Source organism: Cucumis sativus, chromosome 3 (genome assembly GCF_000004075.3).
Source record: "Cucumis sativus cultivar 9930 chromosome 3, Cucumber_9930_V3, whole genome shotgun sequence".
NCBI lineage: Eukaryota > Viridiplantae > Streptophyta > Magnoliopsida > Cucurbitales > Cucurbitaceae > Cucumis > Cucumis sativus.
In genome coordinates this window covers 22,100,866-22,115,370 of record NC_026657.2, presented here as the reverse complement: position 1 = coordinate 22,115,370, position 14,505 = coordinate 22,100,866, and the positions used below count along the sequence as shown (strand labels likewise).

Sequence of the window (14,505 nt, the reverse complement as noted above, 5' to 3'; positions counted from 1 at the left end):
CTTCTTTAAATACTCAATTTCATGTAGTTTCCAAATGACAATAAGTCAGAAGGTACTGTTCCAGTAAGGGCTATCACACTTCGAGGGGCTGCAGAAAATTAATTGACGGGAAGGACCACCAAGACGACTTTTTGTGATGTTGAGTTTCAAAAGCCAGATGTGAGAAAAGGGATCTGCTTTTGTTGTGAGGAAAAATTTTGTGCAGGCCATAGATGTAAGGTGAAGGATCAGAAGGAACTCAGAGTGTTAAGTTGTTCAAGCAAATGAGGAGGAATTGGAAGTAGTGGAAGAGGATGATCGTATAGAGGAACTTGAGGTAAAAGCTATTGAACTTGGTATAGAATAAAAAGAACCAGTGATAGAATTGTCATTAACTTCATGGAACACCGGATTAAATGCGATATCAAGTGTTGCTTAATTATCACACCACAATTTTGCTAGTGTGGTGATTTCAAATCCCAACTCAACAATAGTCAAAAAGTTGATATATCCAAATCAATTTGATATATCCAATTCATACAAAAACTGTGCAATTGCGCTATATTTTTTATTATGCACTTGAATGTGACACCACATTTTGTTTCTTTACTTTTCCAAGACATCAAATTGCCACCAACAAAAACAAAATATCCTGAAGTTGATCTTTTGTCTTCTTTAGATTTTACCAATTAACATCTGAGAAATATTCAATATTAGTATGACTATAATCCTTATATAATAAAACCATGCCTGAGAGCAGCCTTCAAAATAACACTGAATCATTCCAAAGCAGCTTGAATGATCAACTTTAGGGCATTACATATACTGGCTCATAATACTTACTAAATAGGCTATGTCGAGTCGAGTCCACTGGAAGGTAATTAAGTTTTCCCTCTAACCTCCTATATCTTTCAAGATCTTTCAACAATTCTCCATCTTTTGTGAGCTATAAGTTAGGCATCGTTGGGGTACTACATGGCTTAGCCCATACCTTCCATGTTTTAGTCAACAAGTCCATATTTTTTCTCTGTGATATAAGTATTATTGCTTTCTTGCCTGTGTTTTATACCTCAAATTCCTAGGAGGTATTTCAACATGCTCAAATCTTTTATTTGGAATTGGCAATAGAGAAAAGTCTTCAGGGACTGGATATCTAAAGAATCATCACCAATAACCACAGTTGCATCAACATATACTACTATTAGGATCACCCCACTCTCGGATCTTTTAAAAAAGTTTGAATGATCTAACGGGCTCTTTTGCATTCTAAAACTTTCGATCACCTTAATAAATTTGCCCAAACCAAGCCCGTGGACTACGTTTTAGTCCATCTAAAGATTTACAAAGGCGACACGCCTTTCCATTCTTCCCCTGAGCAACAAAACCCTAGTGGTTGCTCCATACACACCCCTTCTTGAGGATCACCAATGAAGAAATGTGTAAGGACCCTAGATAGAAAAATAGTGGATTATTAGAAAAATACAACTTGGTGTATTTTTCTTCCGATTTTCCTCCCATCACAAATGAATCACTGACATCAATCATAGTTTCTTTCTTGTTGGACGAACCTTTCTGGAACTTCTTCCCATGTTGTTTTTCCCTTAATCATTCTTTAAGTATATTTTCATGAAAGTTCGTTGCTGCTGCTGCTGTTGTTGTCCAGCCTGCACACCCAGCCTTTCAATGCTCTTTGCCAACAATGAAATATCTTCCTTAATAGCTTCCCTTTCTATGGGCCTTCTTTTCTTCTTTTTAACAATGGTGTAATAGTTTGATCCATCTCTGGTCTTTACTGTTAAACTTAAATCTCTTAAGAATGATTTGGTGGGTGCACAATGGGTAACCCTAAAAAAATATGAATTGTGGTGTTTAAGTTAGTTTAATAAATGATTCTTCGTTTTGTAATTTGATTTCTTTTATTTTTTCTCTACTCATGAAATGTTTTGTTCGACCTGTAGATTTTTATAGGCTCCAGGGAATTTTTTGAATTGCCTTCTGAAGGAGTGGGGTTGCAATTTTTGGCGTCCTTTTTTTTATGGAGCTTCTTTGAGTTTTCTTTCTTTTATTTTGGGATTTGTTCTTTTTCAGTTCCATCATGCTGTCTAAAGTTTTGGACTTGAAGGGTTTGTCTTCATCTTCCTTCTTCTCCGACGATTTACGTCATACAGATGAGGTATAAATAATTACATCCTTGGTTTTTCATGTTTCTTCTTTTTCTAGCTTTAAGAGATTGATTGTTCTTGCAGTTCATAGTACTGCATGTTTTTGGATCTGTTTCTTCAGTGTCCCCCCACATCATTTTTGTTTCCTTCATATTTCTCTTTTTTTTTTTTCTACTCATGAAATCTTCATCTTCTTCATCCAAGTATTACATAAGCATTTGGTATAATAAAATCTCTGTTCAAACAGTAGTTTGGGTTGCTAATAAGAGATACATACACCCATTTCAGATCCATCAGTTTCTTTCTTGAAATTTCAAAATGGTAACTTAGTTTCCTTCTTCCAATAGGAGTCTTTTCCCTGAGTCCTCATTTCCTTCAGTCACTTATCTTCTTTTCCTCCATAGCATTATTGTAAAAATTTTCTGGTTATTTTCACCTCCACTCTCTATTTCTCTATTTTAATTTGAGTTTCATTCATTTCTCATTTTCGTTTTGGAATCAATCTTTGAAATATGTGTGTTTAAGTGTTAAGTGTAATATATATTTACGAAGGAAAATCAGCTTAGGAAGGGATTAATGACATGGGGTGCACATAAATCTTAAAAACTGATGTATTTGACAAGCTTGGAAGGCTGACAATTAAAGTAGAAATGGACAAACTGGTCTTTTGTGTAGAGACAAACTGGAAAATAATCATTAGTCTAAAGCTATAGTACTCAAGAGACAAAAGAGTTAAATTGAAATGTTCATAAGACCTTTTACATGTCTTCACCAACATGATACTTCAAATACAAAGCTCAGCCTCTTTTTTGCCATTCCATGGCATGAGTATCCCAGCCCATTAGTCATTTTTCTTCAAAACTTAAACCAGGTTATGGAAGGCATATTTGAGAGTGTTTTTAGAAACTAGTTAACAAAGTTGATTTTTATTAATAAATGTTTTGTTAAAAGTGTTCTTCCACTGTATTAAAACTTTGATATTGGCTAAGGGAAAGATTCAATTCAAAAACATGTTTTCTTGTTCAAAGTTGCTATATATTTATTATCATTTTTTTGTTGTTCTGAGTGATTTCTTTACTGGGTTTATTGGAAATGGATGAAGAAACAGTTCCATAATTTTATTTAATTTTCCATTGAGTACAATGGAGAATGGATCAACCAAAAATGAAGAAGAATGCTTCGTACTTTACACTAACATATTCATAGTAACTGTGATTTGATTTCATTGTTGTTTTGGCTAAGAAAAATCACTTTAGAATGAAACCGACAATGCCCAAGAGAAAAGAAAAAATGATGAAACTATTGATTCTTGGTTTTGTTTCTTGTTATTAGTATCACTGGTGTGACATCAATATCTTGATATAAATGAAGTCAAAAGCATTGTTGCAAGAATTGTGAATTTAATTTGTAGGGTAGAGTACCTACAAATTTGTAGGTTATTGTTCCATTAGCCATATTAACATTTGTTTGTGTCTACTTTTAAAAGTGATTTTGTAATATAAAAAGTAATTTCCAATGACTCAAAAACATATTTGGAACTTAACAGATGTAGGAAAAATTCAAATGGAAAAATAGACATTGTATGTTTGCTTGTCTAATTCTTACTTGTTTTCTTTTATTTATCTTTTTGAAAAATTTGATGAGATATGAGATTTGTTTGTTGTTGATTGTTCTATGATTATGGTTTTGATCTTAACTAACTCTGAATTCTTAAGCTTTACCTTGCTCTGTGAAGCTTCCTGATGTTTCTCTCTTTTTAAGAACTTCAAACCGCTCTTGCACCTATTTCATATAAAGCTACTCAGCCTCTTGAACATTGAGAGTTCACAAATAATTACGATAATAGAGATGAGAAATAGTTCCATGTTTCTGACTATTTAGGGTGGTACCTGTTCACCAAGATCCAAGAGAGCTCGAGGGACTCAGTGAAGGAGCCAATTTATTAGAAGTGGTAAGCTTTCTCAAACTCCCTTCATGGTTAGGGATACTTAGCTAATTTCCTCAACACTCACAGAGGATTCTGCCATTACTCTTCAGTAGTTTTTGACCATCTCCATTGATTAGGTTAAGCTTCTTTCTTTTTTTCTTTCAAAATAATAAAAATAGAAGTTGTGCCATGAATTTTGGAATTGGTAATTTATAAGTTTTTATTATAGGAACTATTTTTGTTAATAAGTGAAATTTAAAAGTGAAATATAGAGGAATATTGTGATTGAGAATCAAAGGCATTAAGGCAGCAGGGTATTGATTCTCATGGGCAGTTTTTAATTCCTTCCCCCAAAAAAATGACATTTCCTTATATGCTATCATCTTTTCCACATTTTCTTTTCATTCTTTCAACCATATTTACATAAATAAATTATATATTTATATATTTATACAACTTGTGTAATTGTATACAACCAAAATTTATCACATGAACATTCAAGATTTATTATTTTAATTTATCAAAAAAATGACATTTCCTTGTCGTTGCAGGTACCTTTTTCCTTGCTCTTCATGGGTTTTGTTATTTATCTCTTTTACTTATTTGTCTGATTTGGTTGTTCTTAAAGTTTATGTATTGTTTTTTATCAAATATAAGCCCTACTTTTAGAATCTTCCAACTTTTTAATGATTAGGAAACTTTCTTCTCCATACCCTACAACTGCTAGTTCTTATGTAAATGTGAAATTTTATTCGATCTCACTCACTCTATGTGGGTATTTATTATATGGGATTCCATTGACCATTTAACCAACATTTTCAACCAAAGTATTAGTAGCATTCATGGTTTTAGCCAAGTGTTATGCAGCTCCATAGAAGAAAGGAAATAGTAATTAGGAAACCATTTCTTGTCTGGATTTTGTTATAACAAATAGTGTTGGAGAGAACCTTTTTATTTCCTTCTATTTCAGTTGTTTTTTTGTGTTTTTGAAACTTAATTTTTGAGAGGCGATCTCTTAATTAATGTTTATGATTTGTTTTGTTTAATTTGTTGCATTACTTTCTTGTTTGACTATGTGGTACATATGAATTGTGGTGTTTAAGTTAGTTTAATCAATGGTTCTTCATTTTGTAATTTAATTTCTTTTATTTCTTTTTCTACTCATGAAATGTTTTGCTCAACCTGCAGAGTTTTGTAGGCTGGAGGGAAGTTTTTGAATTGCCTTCTGAAGGAGTGGGGTTACAATTTTTGGCGTCCTTTTTTACGGAGCTTCTTTGAGTTTTCTTTCTTTATTTTGGGATTTGTTCTTTTTCGGTTCCATCATGTCGTCTAAAGTTTTGGACTTGAAGGGTTTGTCTTCATCTTCCTTCTTCTCCGACGATTTACGTCATACAAATGAGGTATAGATAATAACTATTAATATAATTAGATTATTCTTAGGTGATATTATTCTGGAGATATTATTTGATATTATTTCCTTAAGTGTATTTCTCTATGGTTATATATAGGCTTGTATCTCTACTAAATAATAAATGAAATATAGATTTATTCCATAAAATCAACAATTACATCCTTGGTTTTTCATGTTTCTTCTTTTTCTAGCTTAAGAGATTGCTTGTTCTTGCAGTTCATAGTACTGCATCTTTCTTCAGTGTCTCCACACATAATTTCTATTTACTTCATATTTCTCTTTTTTTTTTCTTCCCTGCATTCCCTGTGCAGGTTGGAGTTTGGAAGTCAGCTAGTGTGCCAAATCACCACGGTTAGTGCATTTATCTTCTTTTTCTGTTTTGATTACTTTTGGTTTCTTGTGTTTTTATCTTTGTATACTTGATCTTTCAAGTGACAGGATATAGTTTGTCATTAATTGATTGACCACCACATATTTCCTGTACTATATCATGAGAAATGTAGAATGTCTAGGGGTTCTAAAGAGGCATTTGGAAATTAAAATGATTTTGAATCTAATTATAGTGGAAGGTAATTCTCATAATTAGGAGCATTAACATGACATGTAATGCATGAAAAGTGCAATGTTTGAAAGACACTAATCTGTGATTATCCCACTTCATAGTAGTAACAAAATTTATCATTTTTTTATGATGTACAATTCATGAATTCCAAGAGATTTCAAATAACTTGTATATTTTTTTATAAGAATTATTTTTTTTTATGTTGTTTTTTATTTCGTAATGACGCTTTGTTTGTTTCATAGTCATGACTGTTTGGCTCAACTTTTGCAACATCACTAATCTCACAAAATAACAATTCTTACCCTATTATGTTTGGCGTGAGGAATCTTGGAGGATTTATTGACCTCCTAGATAGATGGTCATTGTGGTTTGACCCACTACTATTTAAAGACTTTTAGTTTGTTCATTTCTTTGATGATTATGCCTACCCACATTGGTTCTTGCTGAAACAACATTACCTGACTTAAAGTGTATAGTACTCTATTCCCTCTGGGTTGCCACCACACACACATACCCAAAGAATAAAAATATAAAGAAAGTCATCAATTTTGCATAGTTTAGCCTGTTTCAATTTTCCCAAACCTATATAGTTGGTTTTACTTTGCTTTATATATTTTATGGACTTCCTCTGTGCATTTTTATGGGAATTTCTAACAAAAGGGTTTTTTTTTAAAGCAAATTAAAGGATTGGATTGGAGGTCGAATTTATATTTCCAAAACTATCTCATTCACCCTATCTATTCTGTTGTAGTGTGGTGAGGACTTTCATGTAACTGAAAGATGTGTTTCTTCAATGTTTATGAACAACCAGTAACATATCACGTTCTTCATCATCTGTGGAAAAAATTTCAATATGTGAGTGCCTGCCAGAGAACTCCTTGGAAAATCATGTTTCATTTCTTGTGAGAGACTAGAATGCAAGTCTTATCCTGAATAGACATGTTGGAGCTGAAAAAACATCCAATTATTTTTCTCGAAGTAATGAAGTCAATACGATGAATTCTCAGTATGAGAGTAGTCTTTTCTCGAGTTCTTTATCAAATATATTTACTAGGAAGTGTAAGTTTCTTGATTCCTTCCTTACATATTTGTACCTAATAAGGATATGAATGTAATCTGGAATTGAGAGAAGTATCTGTCTTATTATGTTTGAGTCAAAGCAATGTTACATATTTATATAGAGAATAAACTAAACCCTAGAGACTATGTAAAATTACAATAAAGGACATATGTATATATATATCATAACACTCCCCCTCAAGCTGGAGCAAATATGTCGATCATGCCCAGCTTGTTGCACAGATAGCTTATCCTTGTTCCATTTAAAGCTTTAGTTAGAATATCTCCCGATTGTTCTCCGGTCTTCACATATCCTGTGGACACCAACCCATCTTGGATTTTCTCACGAATGAAGTGACAATCCACCTCAATATGTTTAGTTCGTTCATGAAATACTGGATTAGATGCAATATGAAGTGCAGCTTGATTATCACACCATAATTTAGCTGGCACGGTAATACTGAAGTCTATCTCAGATAATAGTTGGTGAATCCATACTATTTCACACACAGATTGTGCCATAGCTCTATATTCTGACTCAACACTCGAACGAGAAACAACATTTTGTTTCTTACTCTTCCATGAAACTAAGTTTCCACCTACAAAAACACAATATCAAGAAGTTGATCTCCTATCCTTACGAGACCCTGCCCAATCAGCATCAGAAAAACATTCAACTCTCGTATGTCCATGATCTTTGTATAGGATCCCACGTCCAGGAGCAGCTTTTAGATAACATAAAATCTGCTCTATTGCAGCCCAATGATCCACTGTAGGGGAAGACATGAATTGACTTACAACACTTACAGAATATGCAATGTTTGGTCGAGTCACTATTAAGTAGTTCAACTTCCCAACTAATCTCCTATATCTCTTAGGATCTTTACATAATTCTCCTTCTTTAACAAGTTGCTGATTTGGCATCATTGGAGTGCCACTTGGTTTGGCGCCTAATTTTCCTGTTTTAAACAAATCAAGTACATATTTTCATTGAGACAAATAAATACCTTTCTTGCTTCTCATCACTTCAATGCCCAAAAAATATTTCAATTGGCTCAAATCTTTTGTATAAAACTGACCCTGAAGGAAAGTTTTGAGAGACGAAATACCCAATGCATCATTTCCAGTAATAACAATATCATCAACATATACAACTAGTAGAATCATACCCTTATCAGATCGACGATAGAAAACTAAATGATCAGATGTACTCTTCTTCATACCAAAGCATACAAGGGCTTGACTAAACTTACCAAACCACGCACGAGGACTCTGTTTCAAACCATACAGAGATTTTCGAAGGCGACATACTTTATCACTCTCCCCCTGAGCAACAAACCCTGGTGGTTGTTCCATATAAACTTCCTCTTGAAGATCACCGTGAAGAAAAACATTCTTAATGTCAAGTTGATGCAACGACCATTTATTGGTAGCAACCATGGAAAGAAATAGGTGAATGGAAGTTAACTTGGCAATCGGAAATAATGTATCTGAATAATCAGTTCCATAGATTTGAGCATAACCTTTGGCAACAAGGCGAGCCTTTAATCGAGCCACTGTTCCATCAGGATTCATCTTGACAACAAACACCCATTTACAACCAATGGCCTTCTTTCCTGCAAGACGAATCCCAAGTACCATTATCATCTAAAGCAGTCATCTCCTCAATCATTGCATTTTGCCAGCCATGATGAGACAAAGCTTCATGAACAGAGTTAGGAATAGATCTGGACTCAAGAGACGTAATAAACACATATGTGGAGGGAGATAACTGGTGATAGGAAATAAAGGAAGAAACGGGGTAAGTACACTTGCGTTTACCTTTGTGAAGAGCAATGGGAAGATCATCACTTGGCTCTGGATCACATGATGAAGGAAGCATTGATGGAGGACATGAGTCTGAAGGTTGTGGTGGAGGTCGTCGGGAGTAGACTTGAGAAATCAACGGGCGGGAAGGAGGCACATCAGTAGACAAGGATGGTGTGGGAGAGGTAACCTCATATATAAAAAGATTGTCATCCTCCCCCTGACACGAACTCGATGGTGATGAAGTAAAGGGTGTATCCTAAAAAAAAACAACATCACGCGAAACCAGATACCTTTTAAGGGTAGGACAATAACAACGATAACCCTTTTGAACACGTGAATAACCCAAGAAGATACACTTCAAGGATTTGGGATCTAACTTAGTATGATGAGGACGAACGTCACAAACAAAACAGACACAACCAAATATCTTAGGAGCAATAGGAAACAAAGGCTTGGTAGGAAAAAGAACACGGTAGGGAATCTCACCATTAAGAACAGAGGAAGGCATTCTATTAATCAAAAAACAAGCTGTAGAGACAGCATCCACACAAAAGGTTTTTGAAACATGCATTTGAAACGATAAAGCACAGGCAGTTTCAAGTAAATGCCTATTTTTTCGCTCTGCAACACCATTTTGAGATGGAGTGTCAGCACAAGAAAACTGATGAATAATGCCATTTTCACACAAGTAAGAGCCAAGAGAATGAGAAAAATATTCACCCGCATTATCAGTACGCAAAGTTTTGATAGAGACATTAAACTGGTTTTTTATTTCAGTATGAAAGGCACAAAAATGAGATAATAACTCAGAACGATTTTTCATTAAATATAACCAAGTTAGACGAGAATGGTCGTCAACAAAAGTAACAAAATAACAAAAGCCTGTTTGAGATACAACTGGACATGGACCCCAAATATCATAATGAACTAACTCAAATGGAGCAATTGCACGTTTATCGACTCGAGGACTCGAACTAAGACGATGAAATTTCGTAAATTGACACAAATCACAATTTAAAGAGGACAAAGACCTAAATTCTGGATAAAGTTTCTTCAACACAAACAAAGATGGATGACCTAAATGACAATGGACTTCAAAAGGAGAGGGAACGACAGGACACGCCACAGCTTGCGATACTTGATGATCAAAGAGATAAAGGCCTCCTGACTCATATCCTCTACCAATAATCTTCTTCGTCACACGATCCTAAAACAAGCAATAACCAGAAAAGAACATGACAACACAATTTAGGTCATGAGTAAGTTGACTAGTAGAAATTAAATTAAAGGATAAGTTAGGCAAATGTAACATAGAAGAGAGAGAAAAGGATGGGGTAAGGTGAATAGTGCCAGAGCCAAGAACAGAAGATGTGGAGCCATCGGCCAATGTAACCGATGGAAAAGGGGCAGGGGACAACGGTCTAGAAAATAGGTGAGAATTACCTGTCATATGAGCTGTGGCACCAGAGTCTATGACCCATTTGGTAGATGATGTAAGAAGACACTTTGTATTACCTGGGGCAACAGTGGATGCAATCGGAGTAGAGGAAGATGACGCTTGTAATGACTCTTGGTAATTCTGAAACTTAGCAAACTCATTTGCAAAAATAGTAACTGACGCCTCTGGTATATCACATGTGGAGGCTATCTGAGCATGTTGAGATCGTTGACTATTCTTATATAGCAATTTCCGACAATCACGTTTCATATGGCCTGGCTTACGACAGTAGTTACAAACAATCTCTACAGACTCTGGTTTTCGATGATCAGTACTATTCCTCTGAGGTGCTCGAGGGTTATTGTTCTTGCTAAAGAGAGCACTACTGGGTTGAGGAATAGACACACTAGTCGGAGAGCTTTCAATGCGAAGGACTCGAGTGAAGGCATCATCTAATGATGGAATCTTGGAGTCAGAGAGAATCTGTGTCTTTGCCATTCCAAATTCAGGTAAGAGTCCATTCAGGAAAATCATAACAGCCATCTTCTCTCGTTGAACTTGTTGAACTTTAACATCAGGACTAAAAGGTAACAACAAGCCAAGCTCGGCAATGATCTTCTTAAGCCGCATAAAGTAGCTGGTGACAGACTCAGCTTTCTGTTCCGCACGAAAAAATTGCATACAAACTTCAAACATTCTATGCACTTGCTCTTTACCTGAGTATAGAAAATCCAAAAATTCCAAAAGTTCTTTAACAGACTCACAGTGATCAACCAATCCAATTATCTCACTCTCAATTGAATTCTTGATCTGAAGATATAAACGGGCATCATCACGAAGCCAATCCTTCTTCTGCTTTGCATCTTTTGGGGGATCTTCAGTCATATGATCATCCATATCAGTACTTCTCAAATAAAATAAAATTGTCCGACGCCAATCGTAATAATTGGATCCATTTAACTTATGTTCTGTGATCTTAGAGGCCAAGGGAATAACGTTGGAGACTACCAAATTTTTTATGTCGGCCATATTGAAGTCACACGTTGATTGTAGTCCACACGAACAAAGAGAAAATCAATCCAAACAGCTGTAAAATTGGAAAAAGACCCAAAATCAATCGTGTAACCTTCAGTTTTCGTCAAACCCAAATGTTATTTGATAGACCCAATGGTATAGACTAACAGGAAACAATGGTTCGAGACAAGCCCAGAAGACGGAAGACAAATCGGACTTCTCACGGGTCGACTCGTGGGTGAAGGCGACGATGATTTCGGTGGCGCGTGACGGTCACGCGCGGTGTTTTCCGGCGATCGACGAAGACAGACTTGGGCGGACGGAGGTGGTGCTTCTTATGGTATGGGCGGTGTCGACAAATGGTCAGCGGAATGTAACCTAAACTCAAACCTAATGGAGGAGGAAGCTAATGGCCATTCGAAACCCTAATGGCTCTGATACCATGTAATCTAGAATTCAGAGAAGTATCTGTCTTATTATGTTTGAGTCAAAGCAATGTTACATATTTATATAGAGAATAAACTAAACCCTAGAGACCATGTAAAATTATAATAAAGGACATATGTATATATATATATCACAGCAATGAACTTTCAAATAAGTTCTAAATGAGCCAGATTATAGCAAATGGTTTTAGCCAAGGGAAACGACATATTGACTTTTTTCACTGGATGGATTGACTATAGCAAATGGTTTGATCTCCCTCCCACACCCACACCCACACCCATACCTCTGTGATGCCCAAGTTCTTTAGTATTTCCTTGTTGCTATCTTAGATGATGTATAATGTTTATTATTATTTTTTTTATGTATGTTACATCGCATGTGCTTTCTTTTTTCTAATTATCTCGTGGCTTGCACAAACATTGGCTATTTAAATCCATTAGAGGTGGAATGATGTCGTTGATGGTGAAGTCTAAGACAGAAGATTCTGTCTTATGTGAAGTTATTGATGGAGGAGAGCTCAAGTCCATGAGACATTGAAATGTTCGAGGGAAAAGTGCTACACTTCCTTCAATTATTGGTTGGATTGAATAAGCATATCCTATAGATTTCACCTTTTCGTGAAGTTTCTTCTTTTCGGGATTTTTCTATAAGTAAATTTATTTTTTTGTCTGTGACTCAATGAATTTGTTGTCTACTTCTTGCTGAGAAGGATTTGGATGATATTAAATTTGGAGTTGACAACAAACTACTTCATGAGTTGAAATATCTCAAGAGTAAATAGCTTCAAATCTTTATGTTGTGCTTATAAATACAATTTGGATGCTGCATTTCTGCTAGTCTGTTCTACTACAAACTTATTAACTTATCTGACTCTACAGGTTTTGATGCTGATATTAACGTGATTGTAAATATAGAAAGTGTATACTCCATACCAAATTTTCATTCAATTATTACAGCTTCTGATGGGTAATTGTTTGAATTTTTTTATAGCTTCGTTAATGTTAAATTTCATTCAAAGGTTTTCAATTTTGTTGGTAGTCTGGGGCTTTGTTGCTAATTGAAGAACATTTATTTTCATTTTAGGCAATGGTTGTCAGAGGTGATCTTGGTGCAGAACAATCCCCAACTCCCAAACCCCCCAACCCCCAAACCCCAAAACCTCGAATGAAACCCAAAACCCCTAAACCCAACCCTCAAACCTTCCAACCCTCAACCCCCAAACCCTAAACCCCGAGACCACTAAACCCAACCCCCAACCCCTCAAACCTTCCAACCTCCCAACCTCCAAACCTCTAAACTCCCAACACCAAAAGCCCAAAACCCCGACACATGAAACTCGAAACCCCAATCTCAAAACCCAAACCGAAAATCCTAAACCCTAAAGCACCTAACTTCGAACCTCGAACCCCGAATCTCAAACCTCGAACCTCAAACCACGAACCCAGAGCTCGAAACTTGAAACCCCAAAACCACAAACCTCGAAACCTCGAAAAGTCTAAACCTCGAAACCCAAAACACCTAAACCCAACAACCAAACCTTCAAACCCTCAACCCCCAAACCTCCAAACCCCCAACCTCAAAACCTTGAAAAGTCTAACTTCGAAAACCAAAACTCCTAAACCCAACCCCCAAACCTTCCAACCCTTAACGTCCAAACCTCCAAACTCCCAACCCCCAAACCCCCAAACCTCCCAACCCCTAAACCTCCAAACCTCCAAACTCCCAACCCCAAAACTCCAAAACCCCAAAACCTCAAAACTTGAAATCTGAAACCTGTAATCTTAACTTCAAACTTTATTGGTGGAGATAACAATTTCTATTATTTAGGGAATATTTAAGCATTTTGTATTATGGATTGGTTTGAAATTTTGAGTTTCTTATTATGATTTGAATTACATGCATTTTGGGTATCAAACTTGATTAAAATTGGTCATCGTCTCGGAATCTAAGTACACACAGCCCTAGAACTCTACCCTAAACCCTAAACCCTAAAGTACCCAAATCCACGAACCCCGAACCCAAAACCCCAATCCCTAATCTTGAAACCCGAACCCTAAAATTCTAAACACTAAACCTTAAAGTACCCTTTGATAGAACTAAGTTATGCACAGCGGAAAAATAATCGAATTTCTACCCTAATTGCCACAATTAACATGTAACCATAAACTAATCAAATTAGGGTTTTAGGAAATATTACCTTTGAAGCTTTCAAAAAGTTTGATATCTTCTTACCAATTCAAGCCGAGACCACCACTAGTACTCAACTGCTATCCTCTAGACAAAGAACCGGGTTGTGGGACCCAATTTTGGTGTAGAAAGTAATGGAGATAAAATGGGATTGGAAGGTTTCCTTTTTTTTCTTTGGTTGAGATGATGAAAATGATAAAAGAGGCAAAAGTCCTTCAACATTTGAAAACACCTCTATTTATAACCTAATTACATGCAAAAATGCATGCAATTCATTTGCCAAATCTCAACACCTAATGTTCCACTAACAATTAGTGGAACTTAGTGGGCTAGGTGTCTATATCTCATATAGCCACATATCCCACTAAGAGTTAGTGGGATTATCCAACAAAATGTTGGATTTTCCCACTAACTTAGTCCAAGAGTAAAATGGTCATTAGATATTTCTAGTCAAAAGTCAAACTTTGACTTTTCTTAGTCAAAAGTCAATATTTTGACTTTTTACCATTT

The 14,505-nt window shown here is 35.6% G+C and overlaps 1 protein-coding gene across 1 annotated transcript in view; it reads left to right on the top strand.

Annotated features, from left to right (window-relative positions):
* Positions 1-7,516, top strand: part of LOC116402692 — a 90,751-nt gene extending 83,235 nt beyond the window's left edge. Inside the window, exons 8-11 of the mRNA XM_031882465.1 lie at positions 4,023-4,092; positions 5,257-5,468; positions 5,791-5,830; positions 6,793-7,516. Of these exons, the coding sequence (XP_031738325.1) occupies positions 4,023-4,092; positions 5,257-5,346 (160 nt within the window). The 3' untranslated portion in view covers positions 5,347-5,468; positions 5,791-5,830; positions 6,793-7,516. The remainder of the gene's footprint in view (positions 1-4,022; positions 4,093-5,256; positions 5,469-5,790; positions 5,831-6,792) is intronic.
* The last annotated feature ends 6,989 nt before the right edge of the window (positions 7,517-14,505 follow it).